Source organism: Microcaecilia unicolor, chromosome 4, assembly GCF_901765095.1.
Source record: "Microcaecilia unicolor chromosome 4, aMicUni1.1, whole genome shotgun sequence".
Lineage (NCBI taxonomy): Eukaryota > Metazoa > Chordata > Amphibia > Gymnophiona > Siphonopidae > Microcaecilia > Microcaecilia unicolor.
Genome location: NC_044034.1, coordinates 209394870 through 209420325, shown reverse-complemented (window position 1 = coordinate 209420325; position 25456 = coordinate 209394870). Strand labels below are relative to the sequence as shown.

General features: G+C 42.2%; 1 protein-coding gene across 2 annotated transcripts in view; it reads left to right on the top strand.

The window, feature by feature from the left end:
- The first annotated feature begins 5501 nt into the window (after positions 1 to 5501).
- Positions 5502 to 25456, top strand: part of FADS1 (fatty acid desaturase 1) — a 108588-nt gene continuing 88633 nt past the window's right edge. The window contains exon 1 of one of the 2 annotated variants that reach the window (XM_030201181.1): positions 5502 to 5776. In XM_030201181.1, the coding sequence (XP_030057041.1) occupies positions 5564 to 5776 (213 nt within the window). In that variant the 5' untranslated portion in view covers positions 5502 to 5563. Of the gene's footprint in view, positions 5777 to 16758; positions 16841 to 25456 lie in introns of those variants that run through there. The other variant, XM_030201182.1, reaches the window with a different exon arrangement.

Below are 25456 nucleotides of genomic sequence, written 5' to 3'. Positions count from 1 at the left end.
ATGGGAGGGGAGTGGAGGGCAGGGGGAGAGAAGAGATCACTGGACATGGAGGGGAGGACAGGGGGAGAGAAGAGATCGCTGGACAGGAGAGGAGGGGAGAGAGGAGACTTGCTGGTCATGGATGGATGAGGGGAGGACAGGGGAGAGAAGAATTGCTGGATGGATGAATGGGGGCAGGGGAGAGGAAATTTGCTGGATATGGGTGGATGGAGGAGAGGGCAGGGGAGAATGGAGAGTTGCTGGACATGGATGGATGGAGGGGAGGGAAGTCAGGAAGGAGATGCACATGGATGGAGGGGAGGGAAGAGAGGAGAAATGCTGGACATGGATGGAGTGGAGGGCAGGGAAGAGAGGAGAAATGTTGGACAAGGATGAAGGGAAGGAAAGACAAAGGAGGGCGATGCACACGGATGGAGGGGAAGGGAGAGAGGAGAAATGCTGGATATGGATGGAGAGCAAATTGCTGAATTTAAGGGTTGAATCGGAACACTGAGGGCAGATGCTGAAACTGGAGGAAGGATAGGGACAGGGCTACAGATGGTAGACAGGACTCATAAGGACACAGGAGGATGGTGGACATGGTGAGAGAAAAATATCAAATGGAAAGAAGACACTGCATAAAACAGAAGACACTGGGATGAAAGCGAATAGAAAAACTAAATGATCAGACAACAAAGGTAGAAAAAAGTATTTTATTCAGAATTTATTAATTGGAATATGTCATCTTTTGGAAATGTGCTTCTATGATATTTTTCATGTAAGTTTCAATTTTTCTAGTATTGCTGCATGCTGAGTCTAACTTCTTGAGGTAACTTTCCAGTTCAGTATTTTGCCTTCACATTTTTTTTTGTTCTATTTCCTTGTGTCATATCTGTTGTGTCATGTGTTTTTCATGTGTGATCAAGGTGCAGTATTCTGCTAGTGTGTAGTATTTACAGCCCTTTTTGTTCTGTTTTTTTTCCATTAGGTAGTGTACTGGTGTTTAAGAGCCCGCTGTGTACGTCTAGTAGCGCTATAGAAATGATAAGTAGTAGTAGTAGTACAGTGCTTCCTTTCCACACATAAGGTTGTAACTCGTCCTGTCCTTGGAATTAGTGCTGTTATAGTTTGGTAAGATTATGAGTGTGTTTTTGCACAAGTTTGTGTATAGTGTTTTGCAGTGGAGAGATTGTGTGTTGGCCTTACTGAGGTGGCACCAAAACATCAGAAAGGGTGTAGAGCCTAAATCATGACACACTACCTCTTGAAGGATCTACATATAGAGCTTATGCATTTCTAAGGTCTACACTGGCATGGTATGGGAAAGGGGGTGGGGAAATACTACTGGAGAGGAAGAGAGAGTTCTGGATAAGGAGGAAAGAAGGAAGGAAGGAAGGAAGGAAGGAAGGAAGGGAGAAAGAGCTGGCTTTTTTGGGAATAACCATAATGAATATGTATGAGATCACATACATATTCATTATGGCTATTCGCAAAAAAGCCAGCTCTTTCTTTCTTCCTTCCTTCCTTCCTTCCTTCCTTCCTTCCTTCCTTCCTTCCTTCCTTCCTTCCTTCCTTCCTTCCTTCCTTCCTCCATATTAGCATATTGATTTGTGTGTATATATATATATATATATGCAAATGAATATGCTAATATGCCCCGCCCCATCCTTTGCCCCCCCAAAAATGAAACAGTCAAACTACACCCATGTATGTACCTAACAGTATCCTGAATTAAACCAACAGAGTGCTAAAAATGTTTTTAAATAAATCACTTGTACACAATCTCTATCAATCACACTAACAATTTTTAAAGTGGTAGCTCTCAGTTATCGACGGGCTCCTAAGCCTCTGTTTAATGGAGTAACATAAATGAATGATAGAGCCTCATAGCTTTCATTCTCACTCCATGATACATCCTCGAGCTAACCATTCAAACAGTAAACATGGATGCCAAAAATCATAAATACTAGTAACGCACTGTGGTAACAATTAAAAGTTCCAATGACAGTCCCCCCAAAATGCTGAAAACATTTAAAGAAATTACTTATCTTAGTTGACGCTTTAAATCCACAAGAACTTGAAATAAAGTTTCTGTCCTAATAATGAGAGGGCTGTACAGAGCTAAATTTCAGTAACCTCCTTCTTCAGGTACCCCCAAATCCACAAAAATCAAAGTGACAGAGGACTAATATAATGCAGCACGTTCCCTACAATGGTGGCACTGAGAGGGAACCTAATCATAGGCAGTTAGGTGTACAGGCAGTTGACATGTAACTGCCTGCACACAGGCCCTGATCCCTATGACCCACCCCAGTCCACACCCCCTTGCAGACAGTTGTGCACCAGGGGAATTTGAGCACATATTTTATAGCATACTGACTTCAGGCAGTTACAAGTTTAACTGCTAAATAGTGTCAATCAGTGCCAGTTAACACCAATTATATCCAATAATTGGTTCCTAATGGCAATTAGCATCTAGTCTATTAAATTATGCACACAACTGATCTTATTCTAAAGCTTCAGTGTGCAACTATGCATGCTAACTGCCAAGTTGAGTGCACAGGTTTATAGGATGATGAGGGGGTTAATGTACATAAAAATATAGGTATTATTGTTGTTGTTATTATTAGGAAGAAAAACAACCTCAGATCCATTTGAAGCACTGTAGTAAATCTGTGCTCAGCATCTAATTCATACTGATAACCCATGTTCATATAGTATTATGAATAGGCTTGCTTTTTTGAAGTAGGCTCTGAAAACTGCATGCTGTTTTAGATTCTTTAATTTATAAGTTCTGAATTAGTATTTTGCATTTCTTATCTTTTCATTATTTGAGATGCCCCGAGTCACAAGGAGTAGGGGGAATAAGTAACATACCTTTAAATGCAACTAAAATTTTAATCAAAATAGAAGTCTAATTATTATATGAAACTCTCTGGCAATATAGTAGTCCATTTCTAAATATAATTCATATTTATTAAACATACTGATTGCCATTGCAATCAAAATTGTTATTACAAACTGGAAAAATATTTCTCAAATTGTCTGTAACAACTAGTGGAATCTTGTCTGATTGAATGCCATTTGAACAGGTCACTTCTGAAAAACGTAATTGCCTGTCCTCATATGAGAAAACCTTTATTTGCGTAATTGTTTTATTTATTTCATTATTTGGTATCTTCAAATGAGATTGAAGTGCATAGAGCACCGTTCATGGAAGAGAGTGTGTATGAACAGCTTGAAAAGCTAAAGGTGGACAAAGCCATGGGACCGGATGGGATCCACCCCAGGATATTGAGGGCTCAGAGAGGTTCTGGTGGGTCCTCTTAAAGATTTGTTTAATATATCCTTGCAGACGGGAGAGGTTCCGAGGGATGGGAGAACGGCGGAGGTGGTCCCTCTTCACAAGAGTAGTGACAGGGAAGAAGCTGGAAACTACAGGCCGGTAAGCCTCACTTCGATTATTGGAAAAGTAATGGAAGCGATGCTGAAGGAAAGGATAGTGAATTTCCTGGAAGCCAATAAGTTGCAAGATCCGAGACAACATGGTTTTACCAAAGGGAAATCGTGCCAAACGAATCTCATTGAATTCTTTGATTGGGTGACAGGAGAATTGAATCAGGGACGAGCTATAGACGTAATCTACTTAGATTTTAGCAAAGCTTTTGACACGTTTCCCCACAGGAGGCTCTTAAATAAACTGGATGGGCTGAAGATAGGACCCGAAGTGGTGAACTGGATTATGAACTGGTTGACAGACAGAAGCCAGAGGGTGGTGTTGAATGGAATTCGCTCGGAGGAGGGGAAGGTGAGTAGTGGAGTGCCTCAATGATCAGTGCTGGGACCGATTCTGTTCAATATATTTGTGAGTGTCATTGCCGAAGGGTTAGAAGGTAAAGTTTGCCTATTTGCGGATGACACTAAGATCTGTAACAGAGTGGACACCCGGGAGGGAGTGGAAAACATGAAAAAGGATCTGTGGAAGGTAGAAGAATGGTCTAAGGTTTGGCAATTAAAATTCAATGCGAAGAAATGCAAAGTGATGCACTTAGGGAATAGAAATCCTCAGGAGACGTATGTGTTAGGCGGGGAGAATCTGATAGGTACGGATGGGGAGAAGGATCTTGGGGTGATAGTATCTGAGGATCTGAAGGCGACATAACAGTGTGACAAGGCGGTGGCCGTAGCTAGAAGGTTGTTAGGCTGTATAGAGAGAGGTGTGACAAGCAGAAGAAAGGGGGTGTTGATGCCCCTGTATAAGTCGTTGGTGAGGCCCCACCTAGAGTATTGTGTTCAGTTTTGGAGGCCGTACCTTGCGAAGGATGTAAAAAGAATTGAAGCGGTGCAAAGAAAAGCTACCAGAATGGTAAGGGATTTGTGTTACAAGACGTATGAGGAGAGACTTGATGACCTGAACATGTATACTCTGGAAGAAAGGAGAAACAGGGGTGATATGATACAGACGTTCAAATATTTGAAAAGTATTAATCCGCAAACGAACCTTTTCCGGAGATGCGAAGGAGGTAGAACGAGAGGACATGAAATGAGATTGAAGGGGGGCAGACTCAAGAAAAATGTCAGAAAGTATTTTTTCACGGAGAGAGTAGTGGATGCTTGGAATGCCCTCCCACAGGAGGTGGTGGAAATGAAAACGGTAACGGAATTCAAACACGCGTGGGACAAACATAAAGGAATCCTGTACAGAAGGAATGGATCCTAAGGAGCTTAGCCGAGATTGGGTGGCAGAGTCGGTGGCGGGAGGCGGGGATAGTGCTGGGCAGACTTACATGGTCTGTGCCCTGAAAAGGACAGGTACAAATCAAGGTAAGGTATACACAAAAAGTAGCACATATGAGTTTATCTTGTTGGGCAGACTGGATGGACCATGCAGGTCTTTTTCTGCCGTCATCTACTATGTTACTATGTATATCTTTATAACAAGCTGCATAAATCTCAAAAAGACCATTCTGTGTTTCATTAATGTTTGTTATTGTTATATTTGCTGTTTAGTTTTTCTTTAGTTTAAAAATACTTGAACTAAAATTTAAAAAAAAAATACAATAACTGGGGGGGGGGGGGGGGGGACCCTTCCTCTTAGTGAATAATAGTGATTACTGAAAAATCTCTCAACTGTTAATGGATATCTTAATTTTAAAATATATATAATAACGTAATTTTAAAAGCTAAGATCCTTATCGGAAAGTCCGTGATACTCCCGGAGGCCACTTTATGATGCGTCAGCTGTTCACACCTACGTAGGCGGCAAAATGCATAACAATGGCTCGCGGCCCCTTTAAAAGTGCACACGCGCGTGCACGCGGACACTCACGCTACCTTCATCTCTCTTTCTTCTTTCTGAGCCCCTCCCCACCCCACTATTGGGCGGAGCAAACGATGGAAGTGGCCAAAAGAACGCGAGCAGGAATGGGCTCAGGCGTTCGCAGCCAATAGAAAAGCAAGATTTGGAGCCGAATGGGCGGGGTTCGGATCGCCGTCCGCTAGCTCGTGGTGCTGAAAGCTCAGAGCTGGCGGCGCCGCGCTCTGGGAGCGCTGGTAGTGTGGGAGAGCTGTGCATCACTCGGAGATGGGCTTCAATGCAGAAGCCGGCAGTAACGGCGAGCCCTGCGGCGCTCCCCGAGATCCTAGGCTCTTTACCTGGGAAGAGGTGCAGCAACGCTCTGGCCGCGAGCAACGCTGGCTAGTCATTAACAGGAAGGTGTATGACATAACCCAGTTTTGCCGGAGACATCCAGGGGGATCCCGGGTCATCAGCCACTATGCAGGGCAGGATGCCACGGTAAGACGTCCAGAAAAGACGCAGAACCCCATGGAGGGACAATTCTAGGGGAAGAGGAGCAAAAGTAATGCAAAGAGAGAGGAAAACACCAAGGAGGGTGGCAGGATAATATAAATGGGGGCAATGCCAGTGCTGGAGTTTTAGAGACTAATACGGGTGGTGGTGGGGGGGGGTAGAGAAAATATAATGCTAACAGAAGAACTGCTTAGTGCTAGGAAAAGAGAATATAATTTTCTCCTTTGGTAGTGTAGGTGATGGGTGGTCAATACAATTTACAGGGGCAAGAAGGGAGGGACCAGGAGATGTGGATATAATGAAATGGATGGGGATCAGGAAAATCCCTGAGATACAGCTTAAGCTGAGGTGGATAAGACATATAGTGATGACTGGTAATAGGTGAAGAAAATAAATATTTCCCTCCCCAGATAAGAGAAGGGAAATACAAATGTGATACAGGTGGACAGTCTTAGTACCTGTAAGGTTAGATGCCCTACTAACTGGAATTATAGAGATCACATCAAGAGACAGGGCAATAATGGGAAGATATAGGATTGATAAAAAGAGCATGGTAGGAATACGGGCTCTCTGATAAGCAATTTTTAGATTATGGATGTAGAAGTCAGTATTATTTGGGGGGGGGGGGGGGGAGGAGGATGCAACCAGAGTAAACTGCCTGAGGCCCACACGCCATAAGAGCCTGTCAGATTTCTGCCATGAGACTCTGTAATCCTGTCCCTGTATGAATGATTGAGTATGGAGAAAGTATACAGTTGGGGCCATGCTCGCATAATAGTACATATGAAGGAGTGTGTGAGAGCAATATGACAAGTGAATCAAATATATTCTGCGTTCATACAAATTCTAACCAAAAGCAAAGTATTCTGGACCTCTTTTTCAAAAGAATTATGCAACATTCTGGCATTTCCCCATCTTCCTTATGAAGTCCGTACCAGTTATACCTTGCACAATGTTGTGTTAGAGTGGAGAAAGCATGTGACCATCTGATCAATTCATATATAACTAATCTAATGCAAGAGACTATATATTACAGGGCAGTCTTCTAGAATAACATTCTTAATATATTTGTGAGTAGCTCTCCAAATGAAAAGTGCAGTTTCTACTCTATTAAGGGACTGCTTCTGTTTCCATGATATGTAATGGTTTCTCTTATCCCTTTGTACCTTTACCAAGTACTGAAGGAAGACCTGCAGCTGGGGTTACAAAATGGGTTTTAGGGGGCAACTTTGCAAGTCTACACATGTATATAATCAGCAGGTTAATTTTATGCATGAAATTTACACTAACATTTTGAGTAAATTCAACTATACAAAGGGTGAACTATTTTGTTGGAGTCCATCTCTGCAAGTAAAGTACTAGTTTACTTTCAGAAATGGCTTTAAAAATTGCCCTGTCTTTCAAATTTTTCTCTAAGCTACCAGTGGAGATCCCCAGTGCTTCAGTAGAAAACTTGACCTAACTTAAATCAGGCTAAAACCTGCCTGATTTAAACTTGAATTATAGGTGCATCTTATGCCTGACAATGGCATTATATTGTGGAATGCTGTATACAGGCATTCCATGTCAGTACAGTAACATACTACATGTAGGCATTCCTGAGGTCAGAGCTGGGGCAGAGTTGCAATGTGCCAATCTGCTTTATAAAAAACAAATCATGTGGAAATTTGTGTGTTTGAATTTTCATGCTACAACTTGTTTGTTGACCTTCATTACTATCCAAGAGGAGTAACACAGCCAGCACACTATCAGAAATTTGAGGAAAGGCTGCACATGCCACATTATTTCTGTGTCAGACTTGGCTTCATTATAGAGAAGGAACTAATGAACTTTGAGAGAACACAGGTACCATTCAGTTCAAACCTAGCACATACCACAGTATTGTTAAGTGCTTTCTGATTTTTATTCTTAATATCTCAATTGTCAGGCTAAAGGTTTAGCTACCTGATATTAGTTTTCAACTTTAATTATTTAGTTAAATGTGCTGACTGTGTATCTATGTTTTGGTATACTGCTTCTAACTTAGACCAAAAACCAGAAAAAAAGCTTTCTCTCCCTCTCTGCCTAGCTCTGATACTTCTTTCACACTGCTATTCTAGCAGTACTTGATTTTTTGTAACAAATTGTCTTTTTTCTTGCCCCTTCTCTCAGCAGGGGGTGGGCTGGTCTCTGCATAGGGTGAACCACAGTCTGCTTTGAAACATTCCGATACACATCTGCTCTCCTTCAAGAACCATAATACTACTAAGTGCTTTTTTAGTCTTAATGTCTTTCATTTGTCTGGCTATAGGTTTAGGTACCTGATACCTGTTCTCTAGATTTTAATTGCTTAGTTTTGTGTATCTGTATTATTAAATTTTGTGTCTCTGCTCTATCTTCTAACCCAGACCACAGCTTTAACCAGGTTTTACTGGCCAAGCAATGCTCAAATGCTTTCTACACAGGTTAATTAACTCATGCTGAAACCATTACCACACATTAAAATGCATTTAAATTCATGTTAATACGGTCATTTGGTATTATTCCCTGGCCATGCATTTTGTGCATGGGAAAATTTTCTCCATGGCCGGGACAGCGTAGAATGGTTGGTGGAGAGGAGCAGTGTCTAGCGGCACCCCTATTCTCCCTCCAATTCTACCGTCCTGCCCTGGACTGCTTCGTGCTCCAACTCTATTCAAACACCCCATTCCCACCCCCAACTTAACAATGGCTCCTCTGTCGACCTGACCTGACCTGCCTTCCCCTAATATGAAAAAAAAATGCCCTTGTGTTCTAGTGGCTCCCCTGGCACTGTCCGCACTTACAAATTCCCTGGTAGACTAGTAGTCCCTTCCCACCTCTCCCCAAGTCCAAAAAACAATCCTTGGTAGTCTAGTGAGACCCCCACCCACTCAAAGCCTCGCCTTCCTACCCGTACCTTCAAAGAGGCAGGAGCAATGCCTACTCGGTCTTGCATCTAGGTGCTGTCATCAGCAAAATGGTGGCGCCCTGGTCATGCAGTGCATCCTGGGATGCACAGGATGGGGCCTATCTACCATATAAGGGAGGGAAAAAAAACACAAGCATCAAGAGAAGAGCAGATATTAGATTGTTTCAAAGCAGGTTGTGGTTCACTATGAAGAGACCAGTCCACCTCTTGCTGAGAAAGGTGATTGCCTCCCAATGATTCAGCCAAGTACCACTACTAAAATTGTTCTTTAGGAGGGGCAAGCAATGAGACAATTTGATACAAAAATCAGGTTCTGATAGATTCTTTTTCTTCTTTAGAACCAAATATTCTTGATAAATATAACAGTTTTTTCTTTTTATTGCAATCTCTAACTGCAGATTAAACTATCTTTAACACTAAAGATACTTTCTTACCTAGGACTGGCAACAGGAAATAAACCTTGCAGAGCGTGTCCACAGTTCAGTAGCCAAAGTTAGGGAATTTCAAAAGTTAGCAGTGTGAAAGGCAAGAGATAATTTGAAATGCCTACTGTCTCTAGTATCAGAGCTAGGCAGAGAGGGTGAGAACTTTTTTTTTCTGGTTTGGGTTTTTTGGTCTTGGTTACATTTTAACTAAGAATAAAAGTCTAGAGAACCAATATCAAGGAGTTAAACCTTTAGCTTCACAATTGAGATATTAATAGTAAAAATCAAAAAGCACTTACAGTATTTGGTAGTCAGGCCCCACCTGGTGTACCCCAGGATGCACCACACAGAGTGGGGCAACTACATTTTTCTGATGATGGCATCCAGAGGTAAAAGTGAGTGGGTATCTCTTCTGCCTTATTTGAGGTATAGGGTCAGGGGGATAGGCTTGGGGTTGTGGGGAGTCCCACTAGACTACCAGGGATTTTGGGGGAAGAGAGGGAACTACTAGACTACTAGAAATTTGTGGGGCGGGGGGGGGGGGGGGATATGAGGAAGGGATGGAGGAGGGCCAGGGGGCCAATAGACCAGCAGAGTATTTTTTTAATATTAGGGAAGGGGGCAAGTTGTATTGGGAGGGGGGCTGGAAGGCTACTAGTACAGCAGGGAGTTTTTTTTTAAATATTAGGAGGAGGGTGTTTGATATGTGGGCCAGGGTGGGTACCACTAGACACCAGGGATATGTTTGGGAAGGGGTGGAAAGAAATGTTACTTGGTTTTCCAGACCCAAAAAGGGTTAGATATAGATCCATTTGGATGAATACATTTGGATATCAAGTAGCTGAAGTGTGGAATTCATTTCCAGAGAGCCTGAGACTGATTTACAATTATAAAAAGTTTCAAAAATCTCTTAAAACTTATTTCAGAAATATATACTACTGAGATCTTCAATTGGTAAAATTGAAACTGCCCTGATGTTAATTTTTGTCAATTATAAGTATTAAATGGGAACTGGTTTTCTCAAAAATCCACACATATAATTACAGAAACACAGTTATCAATACGTAAGCAAGGAAAAAATCCTTACAAAAGGAGAAAAAACGCCTCAAGACAAACCTCTTCCATGTTTATAAAGGGAAAAGGACTAGAGTTTCATCATCATTGGCGATAATAAAACCTCCTAGTAATAATTATTTTTGTTTTTTAATTTTTTAATTTCTTAATAAACCAAAATTGCTCTGCCATATAGTCTTCAAAATTTTTTTTTTACTTAACTTAGGCAGGCTAGCAGCCTTCTTCCTCCCAGACCGTGATCAAACTGTGATTGATTGCTATGCATCTAATCATGTAGGTGGGTAGAGAAGGAGAGAAAGAGAGAGGAGGGAGAACAGTGGGGGTAGGATGGACAATGTCTCTGGGGGCGCCGACTATCTATAATATCAGCTGACTTGACAAGAAGCAGATAATTAGTGTCTAGGTGATGCTGTTCAGATATTATGAATCTTTGTACTTGTCAAAGGAATGTTCCAGCATCTGAGAACATTTCATTTGTAAGATACTATTATCTAAGATATTGTGCTCACTTTATCTATAGGTTTGGATAGCCATCTGCTCCCATCACCTTTTTAAATGTTTCCCTGTAGCTTGCACACAGAAGGAACATGACCAAGGAGATGAGACTGAGGGGAATGGGAGGCTGAAGTTCCAAAGCACAATAGACCATATTGTTGTACCTAAATGTATCTCTTTTGTTTGTTTCTTCATTCCCTGTAGGTTGTAGCATTTAGATTTGGGATGAGTTGGAACCAGTGCCAGCTTAAGATAGGGTGAGGAGGGCCTCATCTGGGATGCTGTGTAGTGTGGAGTGCTGCCAGTCAGGGTGAGCACCAATACACTGAGCTAATTTGTCACTACCAGTGGTATGTAAGTTCAAAACCAGGACTATCCCAAGATCTGCAGCCTGGAACTGGGCAACTTGGCATCTCTGCCTTTGTGTCATCCTGCTTCTGTTCACACAAGTGGGCTGAACTGGTGCAAACAGAAAAGAGGCAGAATTCCCAAGCCCACTTGTATGAACAGAAGCAGGATGACACAAAGGCAGAGATGCCAAGTTGCCCAGTTCCAGGCTGGAGATCTTGGGATAGTCCTTGTTTTAAACTTACATTCCAAAGCAGTGTGGGATTTGTAGTGCCCGATTCTTGCCCATTTAAATCAGTGCTGCAAGTCCAATAATGCATCAGGATGGAGTGGTTAGAACTCCAGGACTGCCCAAGATCTCTAGCCTGGAACTGGGTAACTTTGCATCTCTGCAAAGGAGAAAGGAACATGAAGAAAGCAGACTGGATCCCCTTGGGATCTTTGCATTGATCATCGTTGCTTCTGATCTGGCTGGCGGACAATGTATTGCTGACCTCAGGGATGTCCGCTGGACCTGAATGACCTTACCCCCTCCCCTTTTGTCTCACCTAGAATGTAAACCGCACTGTAATTGGGAAAAGTAAGAGAGAAAAAGATGCTCTGTTCTGTCTTCATTCCCTTTCCTTTTTTTTTTTTTTTACAGTTTTAGACTGTAAGCCACCTAGATGATATTATGTGATGGGCAGGATAGCAAATCCTCAATAAACCTGAAACCTGAAAAGGTTTTTGTATTGCCTGCCTTTTGAAGGTGGAGAGAAATAGCACAGCAGACCCTGAAACATGCAGAGCTCTTAATTAACCAGATTAAAAGGCTAAGAACTGGGGTCAGTTTTATACCTGCAGCTGCTATTTCTACATTTTAACAAACAAGCAAACAAAAAAAGAAAAAGCCTAAGGAAAGGTTAATAATACTAAACAACATAGAATTGGGAAAAACACTGCATGTTCTGGGATCCATAGCAACGAATCCGTGCTACTATTTGGGATTCTGTCAGGTACTTGTGACCTGGACTGGCAACAGCTGGCAGCAGGATACTGGGTTAGATGGACAATTGGTCTGCCCCAGTATGTCTATTCTTATATGTTCTAACCCAAACTCCACTATGCAAGAGCCTCCTCCTCCTCCCCCCCCCCCCCAAACAGTGAATGAAAACCAAGCGAAAGCTGGTGCTCCTGACCCTACTACAGCTGAGTCTACACAGGAGAAAGCGTCCTGTTGTTAAAAGGATCCTGAACATCCTTAGCTCTTTGTGCTCTGCGGTTTCGCAAAGGTAAAGTTCGGACACAGGAGGAGGGGGAGGCACTAAGCAGGCTTTGGAGGCAGCAGCCCTCTGATTGGAGCAGTCTCATGGTACCACTGCTCTCTCCTGCCCTATGCCTGCCCCCTTCCTCTCCTGATAAGCCGGTCAACACATTGCTTCTCTGATCTGCTGAAACTGCAGCTTGTTTTCCTCTTTAGATAAACATAGGTTTTTTTTTTAAATAAAAAGCTTCTTTTGTTATTAAGTTGGAAGTTCAGATTTGGGCACAGGGTCAATAATAAAAATGATTTTGTTTCATTGTGGTATGTGTCGTAAGAAGTCAGGATGTTTTCTTCTAGTTTTTTTTTTACTTTGAATAGTTTGATGTTTATCACTGTGACAGTGTGGTTTGTATTTGGGTTTTATATGTGATGCTGGAAATAGTGAAACATGGAGTCACATGATGCAGTGAGCAGGAACAGACATGTTCTTTGACTGCTCTGGAGACCCCCATTCTACCCACAACCTTCTGCACTTTTACAGCTCACAACTCAGCTTAAAAATTTTGGTGACTTAGCAAATAGCTTATGGATAAATGTCTTAGCAAGTCTGGAGAGAGGATGTCAATCAAACCGGGTTGAAAAGAAGCAAACTGGCCTATATAGCAAGATTCGTTGAAACCCTCTGCTCGGTATACAGTGGCGGCTAAGAAAGCAAATAGAATGTTAGGTATTTTTAGGAAAGGAATGGAAAACAAAAATGAGGACGTTGTAATGCCTTTGTATTGCTCCACAAAGTCAATCCAAATACTGTGTGCAATTGTGGTCACCGCAACTCAAAAAAAGATATAGTGGCATTAGAAAAGGTACAGAGAAGGATGGCGAAAATGATAAAGGGGATGGGACAGTTTCCCTATGAGGGAAGGCTAAAGTAGCTAGGGCTCTTCAGCTTGGAGAAAAGATGGCTGAGGGGAGATATTTATTTATTTAGATTTTGCTCACACCTTTTTCAGTAGTAGCTCAAGGTGAGTTACATTCAGGTACTCTGGATATTCCTCTGTCCCAGGAGGGCTCACAATCTAAGTTTGTACCTGAGGCAATGGAGGGTTAAGTGACTTGCCCAAGATCACAAGGATAGAGGTTTATAAAATACTGAGTGCAGTAGAACAGGTAGATATGAATTGCTTGCTTATTCTTTCCAAAAATACTAGAACTAGAAGTTACAAAGTAGTAAATTTAAAACAAATCGGAGAAAATATTTCTTTACTCAATGAGTAATTAAACTCTGGAATTCGTTGGTAAAGAATGTGGTGAAAACAGTTGGCAGGATTTAAAAAAGGTTTGGATAATTTCCTAAAGGAAATATCCATAAGCCATTATTGAGATGAACTTGGGAAAATCCACTGCATATTTTGGGGTAAGCAGCATAAAAGCTGTTTTGCTGTTCTGGGATCTTGCCAAGTGCTTGTGACCTGGATTGGCCGCTGTGGGAAACAAAATACAAGGCTTGATGGCAATGCTTATGTTCTTAACGTTTTGTGCACAAAACCTGTTGCTAGCTTAGCATGCAGTGGTGGCCAAAAAAGGAAACTATTATAATTTATTAGGAAAGAAATACAGAATAAAATAAAGAATAATGCCTCTGTATCATTCCATGGTGCAACCACACCTTGAGTATCATGTGCAATTCTGGTCGCTGCATCTCATTATATGCCTCTGGCATATAATGCAAAGATTCATACCCAAATTATGATTGCATAGGAGTCTCCCCTTGTTGTGCTTACATAAGTATTGCCATACTGGGAAAGACCAAAGGTCCATCAAGCCCAGCATCCTGTTTCCAACAGTGGCCAATCCAGGTCACAAATACCTGGCAAGATCCCCAAAAAGTGCAAAACATTTTATACTGCTTATCCCATAAATAATGGATTTTCCCCAAGTCCATTTAATAATGGTCTATGGACTTTTCCTTTAGGAAGTCGTGCAAACCTTTTTTAAACTCTGCTTAGCTAACCACCTTTACCACATTCTCTGGCAACAAAATCCAGAGTTTAACTACACATTGAGTGAAGAAACATTTTCTCCAATTCGTTTTAAATTTACTACATTGTAGCTTCATCGCATGCCCTCTAGTCCTAGTATTTTTGGAAAGCATAAACAGACGCTTCACATCTACCCATTCAACTCCACTCATTATTTTATAGACCTCTATCATATCTCCCCTCAGCCGCCTTTTCTCCAAGCTGAAGAGCCCTAGCTGCTTTAGCCTTTCCTCATAGGGAAGTCGTCCCATCCCCTTTATCATTTTCATCGCCCTTCTCTGCACCTTTTCTAATTCCACTATATCTTTTTTGAGATGCGGCGACCAGAATTGAACACAATATTCAAGGTGCGGTCGCACCATGGAGCGATACAAAGGCATTATAACATCCTCATTTTTGTTTTCCATTCCTTTCCTAATAATGCCTAACATTCTATTTGCTTTCTTAGCCGCAACAGCACACTGAGAAGAAGGTTTCAACGTATCATCAACGACGACACCTAGATCCAATTCTTGGTCTGTGACTCCTAACGTGGAACCTTGCATGCTGTAGCTATAATTCAGGTTCCTCTTTCCCACATGCATCACTTTGCACTTGCTCGCATTAAACATCATCTGCCATTTAGACGCCCAATCTCCCAGTCTTGTAAGGTCCTGTTATAATTTTTCATAATCCTCCCATGATCTAACTACTTTGAATAACTTTGTGTCATCAGCAAATTTAATTACCTCACTAGTTACTCCCATCTCTAGGTCATTTATAAATATGTTAAAAAGCAGTGGTCCCAGCACAGACCCCAGAAAACCCCACTAACTACCCTTCTCCATTGAGAATACTGACCATTTAACCCTACTCTCTGTTTTCTATCTTTTAACCAGTTTTTAATCCACAATAGAACACTACCTCCTATCCTATGACTCTCCAATTTCCTCTGGAATCTTTCATGAGGTACTTTGTCAAAAACCTTCTGAAAATCCAGATACACAATATCAACCGGATCACCTTTCTCCACATGTTTGTTCACCCCTTCAAAGAAATGTAATAGATTGGTGAGGCAAGATTTCCCTTCACTAAATCCATGTTGACTTTGTCTCATTAATCCGTGCTTTTGAATATGCTCTGTAATTTTGCTCTTAATAATAGTCTCTACCATTTTGCCCGGCACCGATGTCAGACTCACCGGTCTATAATTTCCCGGATCTCCTCTGGAACCTTTTTTAAAAATCGGCGTTACATTGGCTACCCTCCAATCTCCCGGTACCACGCTTGATTTTAAGTATAAATTACATATTACTAACAATAGCTCAGAGAGCTCATTTTTCAGTTCTACCAGTACTCTGGGATGAATACCATCCGGTCCAGGAGATATGCTACTCTTCAGTTGTAGAACTGCCCCATTACATCCTCCAGGTTTACAGAGAATTCATTAAGTTTTTCCGACTTGTCAGCTTCGAATACCATTTCTGGCACCGGTATTCCACCCAAATCTTCCTCGGTGAAGACCGAAGCAAAGAATTCATTTAATCTCTCTGCTACGGCTTTGTCTTCCCTGATCGTCCCTTTTACTCCTCGGTCATCTAGCGGTCCAACCGATTCTTTTGCCGGCTTCCTGCTTTTAATATACCTAAAAAAATTTACTATGTGTTTTTGCCTCCAACGCAATCTTTTTTTCGAAGTCCCTCTTAGCCTTCCTTATCAGCGCTTTGCATTTGACATTCCTTATGCTGTTTCTTACTGTTTTCAGTCGGTTCCTTCTTCCATTTTCTGCAGGATTTTCTTTTAGTGCTAATAGCTTCCTTCACCTCACTTTTTAACCATGCCGGCTGTCATTTGGTCTTCCATCCTCCTATTTTAATTCACGGAATATATTTGGCCTGGGCTCCCAGGATGGTGTTTTTGAACAGCATCCATGCCTGATGTAAATTTTTGATCCTCGCAATTGCTCCTCTAAGTTTTTTTTTTCACCGTTCTTCTAATTTTATCATAGTCTCCTTTTTTAAAGTTAAACGCTAATGTATTTGATTTCCTATGTATACTTCAAAGCTAATATCAAATCCGATCATATTATGATCATTGTTATCAAGCGGCCCCATCACCATTACCTCCCACACCAGATCATGTGCTCCACTAAGGACTAGGTCTAGAATTTTTCCTTCTCTCGTTGACTCCTGTATCAGCTGCTCCATAAAGCTGTCCTTGATTTCATCAAGGAATTTTACCTCCCTAGCATGCCCCAATGTTACATTTACCCAGTCAATATCAGGGCAATTGAAATCACCTATTATTATTGTGTTGGGAACAAGTGGCATAAAATATGATGTGAACTACATATATATATATATATACACACACACACAATATAATTCTGGTCCCGCTCTCATTTCCTGTTTGCAGAAGGGTGGGACCAGAGGAACAGCTGAAACGGAAGCGAAAGCGAAGGCAGTCTAAAGCGGCGTCCGTGTGTGCTGCACTTCACTGTTGCCGGTGGAGCAGGAGGTAAAAAGTTTTAAACAACAGCTGGCACTTACGAAGGGAAGAGGCAGCAGCACACGTCCTGCTTGCACTCGCAGGCCACAGAGAGAGAGGGAGGGAGCTGTGGGGTTGTGGAACTCGGACAACAGTGGGTGCATGGAACTCGGAGGGCATGGGACGAGAGGGGGGGAAGGGGTCCTGAGACAAGAGAGGGGGGGAGGGGGTCCTGAGATGAGAGAGGGGGGTGGGTGTCCTGAGACGAGAGAGTGGGGAAGGGGTCATGAGATGAGAGGGGGAGGGGGTCCTGAGATGAAAGAGGGGGAGGGAAGGAGGAGGGGAGGGGTGGGTCCTGGAACTCGGAGGGGAGGGGTGCCTGGAACTCGGAGGAGAGGGAGGGAGGCAGGTAGGAGGGGCATGGAACTCGGAGGACGGAGGGAGGGGGGTAGGGAGGGGGCCCTGGAACCTTGCTAGCGCCCGTTTCTTTTCTGTTGGAAACGGGCCTCTTTTACTAGTATAATATACTTGATCATGATTTGTACTTGTCATTTTCGGGGCATAGACCATAGAAGTCTGCCTAGCACTGGGGTTTCTTCTCCAGCTGTTGAAGCTCAATCCAAGCAGTCATGATCAGGGCACAGAGCGTAGAGGTCTTCCCAGCTCTGGTTTTGCTCCCAGTTACTGGTGTTGCCATGTAATCAGTGCTAAGCTTGTTTGGTGCTATTCCTTCTATACAGGATTCCTTTGTGATTATCCCACACATTTTTGAATTCCGTTACAATTTTCATCGTCACCAGGAGTCGGCAAAAGAATCGGTTGGACCGCTAGATGACAGAGGGGTAAAAGAGGTGATCAGCGAAGACAAAGCCATAGTGGAGAGATTATTTTTTTCTTTATTTCTTTAAGATAAGATGAAGTTGAGATATCTATATTTGGAACAGAACAAGCAATGAATGGCCCACATTGGCTTTTCTTGCACATTCTAAAACTTGATGAGAAGCATAAGATGAATAAGGAAATTTTTTGAGATGGTAGAATTCAGACTGTTAGTACAATCACTATTATTTTCGAAATTGGACTGTTGCAACCTCTTATTACTCAGAACCCCCCAAAAGAACAACAACGTAAACCACAATCAGTACAAAACACAGCAGTCTGGTTAATCTATTCGCTGAAATAAAACAGGATCACATCTCCCATCTATACTTAGAACTACACTGGCTTCCTGTGGAGACAAGAATTCAGTTCAGGTTAGCATGCATTCTATTCAAATCCTTAATGGAAATTGTCCTAGCTATTTGATCACGTTTGTGAGAAGATCCAATAACTCCCCCTTCACATTCTCTTCCCCAAAAGGTGTCGAATCGGTATGTACGCACAGCTAGTGGCATACCGGACCACCAAAATCTGGAAAGACTTGGGGCTAAGTCTAGACAATTTACACAATTATACACAATTCAGAAAACAAGTAAAAACGACCCTCTTCAGAAAATGCTAATGCTATTCTGTTCTCATGTACCTGAACTGACGGCAAATCCCGAGAGACTGCCTTGGTATCTCTTTCAATCCTTGTAAACCACTAAGAACTTTTTTTGTACAAGTGGTCTAGAAACCCAAAATAAAGTAAAGAATTATCCAGATATGATCTGGTGTTTGAGTGTTACATGGGTCATTTCAGACTTTCTCATACTGGGTCTGATGTTCAAATGGAAACTCATATGTACACACCTCCTGAATCAGTAGGTTGCCATTCTGTGCACTGTTGGAGACTATTCTGGACATGGGAGCTCCCAGGGGAGTGACAGAATCTGTTTCAGTACTTTCAATGATGATGACTTTAATAAATTCTAAGTGATGTAGATGTGGAGACCCCTAGGGTTCTACAAGAAGATTTTATATATTTTGAGCTTTCTACCTCCAAAAATGGTAGAATTAATATTTTTTTAATTGCAGTATAATATGCTGAAATTATAATATATCAAACCAGGCATTTCCCCCTTCTCTCCCCCCTTCCCAACAGGTAGAAAACCACTAGAGAACTGAGCTGTGAGTCAAAAGCTCTCCAGGGCCTTGTGAGCTCTAATCCTGCTCCCTAACTGTGACCTTAGGGAAGTTTCTTTCTCACTCCTCCTCTGTTTATTTAGCTGTAATTATTATCATACAATGATAATAACACAATTCTCTTTAGATGTTTGTGATAATCAAGTACCACAATATAATGGTTCTAGTTTCCTTCCTAGAGATGGTTATTTGCACTTTTTTCAGACATGTTTGGATTAAAAGTACAAAGAGGCAAAGACCAGGCTGCAAATGAAACAACTGTTACCAAGAAGCACCGGTTTCACAGACACTGGCAGCAAGCACTGAAGTACAATTCAGGGAACAAATTTGGAGACAGGAGGATGGCTTCTTTTTATTTTTGGCAGCTACTAAGGTGGAGGTTTCTATTGGGATCAACTCAGCAGTGGCATAGCTAGATGGGGCACCAGGGGAGCAACTGCTCCCCCAAATGAACTTCGGACGGTGACGGTGCCTATTTTTTAGGCGGTCCGTTGCACCTGCGCATGTATGCCTCTCTGCTCCCCCTGGCATCACAACCTGACTATGCTTCTGCTCAGTAGGTGTCCTCACTGTGACCCCTGTTCTGCATTGTCCTGAGCAGTTCACACTGGAGGCAATCTGGCAAGTAACTCTGGAATTGGGCCAAGCGCTAATTCCTCATGTGTTCTCTTTGGCTACTAGGGTTCAGCAGGGAAAGTGAGAGAAGAAAGGGAAGAGAAAGAGAAAAAAAAAGTAAAGGGAAAAAATTCATCATGTGGTGACCTTTAATGCTGTACTTAGCCCTCTTGCGTTTCATGATGGGCAATCTGCCTGAAGGCTCCAGCTTTAATCAAATTGTCATCATATGTAATATACCTAGAAAACCTAGGGCTCATAAACAGCTGATTCTCACTGGTAGAGATACCTGTTAGACTGTACCAACACCTGCTTGCAGAGTGCTACTATTGTGTCAGGCTACAGGCGACTTACCAAGTTCAACTCTCGGCAAGGCACAGTGAATCCTCAGAGGCTTAAAACTCACTCTCCTCTGAACATGACCAAACAATTCTATTGCTTAGAACACATGAATCACTTAACTTCTGTAATGTATGTCAATGCAAGATCTGTGGGGAACAAGGCCTTATGAATAAGGGATCTTCTAGAATCTGCAGATCTGGGTTTTCTGTTTATCTCTGAGACATGGCTTATGAAAGTCAATAGTCTGATACTACCCCATTTATACCCTCCTGGATATGACATGCTTCATTCTCCAAGACAAGGTAAAAAAGGGAGTGGACTTACTCTCATTTATAAGAACTTTCTTCACGCATCCCTAGGCAGTTCAGAGGTGTTCCCAGAACTGGAATATATGTTGTGCAATTCTGCGATGACTCCAAAGAAGCCACTCAGAATGTTCTACTCTTCATATACCGTCCGCCAGGAGCCAGGACCGAAACCGAACCTATGATATTGGAGGTCATTTCATCTGCCATGTCCCAATTTTCTAGAGTAGTTGTCCTAGGAGATCTAAACTTACATTGAGAGAATGAAGCTGATATCAGTGTTCATAACTAAATTGTTCTTGAAGATGAGTGGACTCACCATGTTTGTGGAGGGTTCAACTCATGAACAAGGCTATGCATTGGACTTCCCTACTTCTTATCCCACTAGCTTGATTGGCTCATTTAAGTGAAAGCCTATACCATAGTCTGATCACTTCCAACTAGACTTTACTATTGATATCCATCTGTCGAGCCAGCCCAACCATCAACCTTTTAAGCTGATAACCTCCGGAGGGAAAATCAACGAATCCAGCTTCTGGACCAAGTTAAAAGACTCCCTTACCCCTGGAATCCCTACGCAAGAATCGGTAAAATCTGTCTGGGACACTAAATTTAAATCAGTGTTGGATAAAATTGCTCCAGTTACTACAAGAAAGGTCAAAACAGTTCGAAAATCTCCTTGGTTCTCTGAAGAGCTATCTCAGCTGAAACTGAACTGTCCACATCTTGTAAAACAGTGAAGAAAAAGCAAAGCTACTGATGATAGATCCAACTGGAAACTTGCCTTTTATCTCTATAAACTAAAAATAGCTGATTCCAAATGAAAATATTACCGCAGCTTAGTGGGCCAGGATATTCTCAACAATAAAAAACTGTTCATCCTAGTTAGAAGTCTAACCTCCACCTACACTGCTGACAATACACATCAAATATGTCTCTCCGCTCAAGAACTAGCTGACTATTATCGAACAAGATCAGTCAAATCAGATCTGACCTAGCTAAAAGTAACCCAGCAGTGGAAAATGTAAAGGTTTTAGCTCAGGCCCAATTCAGGGAATTAAAGCAAATCAGATATGGGAGGTTTTTCCATCACTATCAATTGAAGATATAAAATCACTACTACTGAAATTCTCACACTCGCATTGCTTCCTGGATCATGGCCCGGAATTCCTGTTCCAAGCTATTCCACCAGAGGTTGTACAATAGCTAACAGACCGCCTTAATGAGCTACTAGAATCAGGCTCTCTTCTTTTAGATATGGGAAAAATCATGCTTATACCACTACTAAAGGGCTCAGGGTTAGATATAACATCAACAGCAAACTGTCGCCCAGTGGCTAGCACACCCCATACCCCTCTTTACGAAAATGCTGGAATCCTATGTTAGCAAACAATTTTCTGGACATATTTTCTACTTTATACCAGTCCCAATTTGGATTCAGATCTGCACACAGTACCAAAACCCTGCTCCTAGCTCTAACAACATATGTCAAAAAATATCTATATAAGGGGAATTAGGTCCTACTACTTCAGTTCAACATTTCAGCTGTGTTTGATGCAGTGGATCATGTAATACTACTTATTTATTTGTTTATTAGGATTTATTTACCGCCTTTTTGAAGGAATTCACTCAAGGTGGTGTACTGTAAGAATAGATCAAGCATGAGTAATAGGCAATTACAGCAGTAAAAATATTCAAATTACGTTACAAAGTATGGCGTGGAGGGGCATAATCGAACAAAAACGTCTATCTCCATGGGCGTTTATCTCCGAGAACGGGTCCGTGAAGGGGCGGACCGAACCGTATTTTCGAAAAAAATAGACGTCCATGTTTTATTCGACAATTTGTGAGCTGGGCGTTTTTGCTTTTCAGCGATAATGGAAAATGAAAGTGCCCAGCTCAAAAACAAATAAATCCAAGGCATTTGTTCATGGGAGGGGTCAGGATTCGTAGTGCACTGGTCCCCCTCACATGCCAGGACACCAACCGGGCACCCTAGGGGGCACTTTTACAAAAACAAAAAAAAAGGTAAAAGAGCTCCCAGGTGCATAGCACCCTTCCCTTGTGTGTTGAGCCCCCCAAATCCCCCTCAAAACCCACTGCCCACAAGTCTACACCATTACTATAGCCCTAAGGGGTGAAGGGGGGCACCTACATGTGGGTACAGTGGGTTTGGGGGGGTTGGACGACTAAGCATTAAGCAGCACAATTGTACCAGGTGGGGGGGGGGGGGGCCTGGGTCCACCTGCCTGAAGTCCACTGCACCCCCTAACAACTGCTCCAGGGACCTGCATACTGCTGACATTTGAGGGTGAAAATAAAAAGTTGTGAAACATCATTTTTTTGTGGTGGGAGGGGGTTAGTGACCACTGGGAGAGTCAGGGGAGGTCATCCCCGATTCCCTCTGGTGGTAATCTGGTCATTTAGAGCACTTTTTGGGGCCTTATTCGTGAAAAAACAGGGTCCAGGAAAAGTGCCCTAAATTCTAGCTACAAACGCATACTTTTTTTCCATTATCGGCGAAAGGTGCCCATCTCTGTTCGGGTGATAACCATGCCCCAGTCCTGCCTTCACCATGCCTCCGACACGCCCCCGTCAACTTTGTACGCTTCCGCGATGAAGTGCAGTTGAAAACGTCCAAGTTCGGCCTTCGATTATACCGTGTTATTCGTTTTTGTGAGATAAACGTCCATCTCCCGATTTAGGTCGGAACTTGGGCGTTTTTTTCATTCTATTATACGCAGGATAGTATACTAGTATACTACTTACAATGTCAACACAATACGTAATAGAAAATTTTAATTGACAGTGAAGGATATAAGTAAAGATGGAACATATGGATAGGTAAGAGAATAAGAAGAGTTAGAAAGTAAGATGACTAATTTAAAGAAAGTTGCACATGAGGTCAGAGAGATGGTTAAATATTATCTCAGCTAGGGTAGGAGTGGATAAACATGTCCTGCCCGTGTCACTCCTTCTGTGTGTGAGTGAGACTAACAAGTTAGTTACTTCTTCCATTAAAGGACTGGTTGAAGAGCCAAGCTTTAACTTGCTTCCTGAAATAGAGATAGTCTTGTGTTCAGCGGAGCTTTTCAGGCAGTGCATTCCAGAGTGTGGGGGCTACTCCGGAGAAGGCTCGCTTGCAGGTATCACACTGTGTAATGTCTTTTGGAGAGGGTGTGGTTAGTGATAGTCCTTGAGAGGACCTTAGTGTCATTGGCGGTATGTAGAGGATCATCCTATTCTTCAGGTACTCGGGGCCATTTCCTTTAAGGCAGGGGCATAGCTACGGGCGCCCAGGCCCATCCAATGTCGGCTCAGGCCCGCCCACCCAAGCGCGGTTGAAAAGCGCACACACTGCAGCAGCCTTCTCGTAGCCATAGTGTACTGCGGTGCCCACTCAGCTGATCCAGCCAGCCCACCTACCTTTCAGGCTTGAGGCAGAAGCAGACTCGGCACGCACGGCACGCAGTCGCAGACGGCAGCTCTTGACCTCTAGTGGTGACCCCGTGCCTGACATCCTCTTCCATGCTGAGGCCGCTGCATGCTGCTGATGACTCAGAGTCATGATGTTGTTCCATCCTATGCGGTATGCCGCAGCTGTGCGCGGCGGCACGCTCAGCCTCGTTCTTGCTCCGCTCCACTCCGTCCGTCTCGAGATAGTGAGTGAGTGTCATACAAAAGTACAATCGAACTGTCGTGGTGCAACTTTACTGCCAAGCAGCTGCCAGCCCACTGAGCCCAGCCCAGCACTGCAGGTAATAAAATTTTAAATACATTTTGTTTTAAACTTTTTACATCATAATTTTTAACATCGTGTAATTTTTTTTTAAATTAAGCTAGCTGGGGCTTGGGCACTACTAAAATTTATTGTTGGGGAATTTCTGGGTGGGGTAAGCACTTCACTGCCTAGGGCAAAAAATGTATATATTTAATGATTAAAATATACCTTTTTTTGCCCTGCAGTGAAGAGCCCACCCCCACCCAGAAGCCCACCACCATGACCAGCCAGCGTTTTGATTACTCTTATAATCAAAATGATGGCTCTGGTCTGGTGGTGGCCTTCTGGATGGGGGGGTAGATGTTTCACGCGCTTATATATATACTGTATATATATATATATATATATATATATATATATATATATATATATATATATATATATATATATATATATATATATATATAGTGCCCACCCATATTAGCTCTGGGCCCAGCCAAAATGTCAGGTCTGGCTACGCCACTGCTTTAAGGGCCTTGAAAATCAGAAATAGAGTTTTAAATTTAGCCCTGTGTTGTACTGGTAGCCAATGAAGTTTTCCTTGAACAACTGAATCAGACAGGAATAACAGGATCTGTCTCCAAGTGGTTCAATGAATTCCTTTCAAACCAAAGCTACTCTGTAAAACAAAATAAACACCTTTCCAACTACTGGATACCAAAACATAGTGTCCACCAAGGATTCTCGCTCTCTCCTATTTTGTTTAATTTCTTTATGTCTTCCCTCAGCTCAATACACCTGGGATTAGGAGAGTTATTGTTATATGCTGACGACATCATGCTCCTCCTACCGCTGACGTCTTCACATTAAGATCCAATGTGTTCTGTAACAACCGGGATGAATGCTATTCAGACATGGGCTTTGGCAAACAAACTTAACTGAATGTGCAAAAGATTAAGATTCAGAATCAAGGAACTGAAATCTCAACTTCAATAACACTATCCAATGACAGAACCTTCACAGCTGAATCAGAAGCTAGAGTGCTTGGGGTCTTTCTAGACTCCTCCCTATCATTCTCATCCCATATCAACCAACTATGGAAGAACACAATGTTTAAAATGAAACAATTACATTTAGTCAGGTCATTCTTTGATCAAAAAGCCTTTGTGCTATTGGTCCATATGCTGATCCTACCGCATCTGGACTACTGTAATGTCTTACTTTTTGGTTTTAAGACCCAATATCAGAAAAAACTGCAGAACATAGAGAACACAGCAGCAAGACTAATTTTCAAACTGAATAGATATACTAGCGTTTTGTCATATCTTGCTAAACTACATTGGCTACCCATAGCTGAAAGAATTACATTTAAAGCTGCCTGTCTAGTCTTTCAAATTCTACAAGGTGCTACCTCTGAATTGTTGATTAATATCTCATCTGTTTGTATCATTCATTCCAACAGACTGAAAGAACAATTGATCTTAGCCCCACTGTTCTATAAGGGAATACGATTTCAGAAGATCTTCAGCTCGCTCTTCCCTGTTTCCGGAAGAGGTTATCAATAGAAATCAAACAAAATAAAACATGGAAAAGAAAATA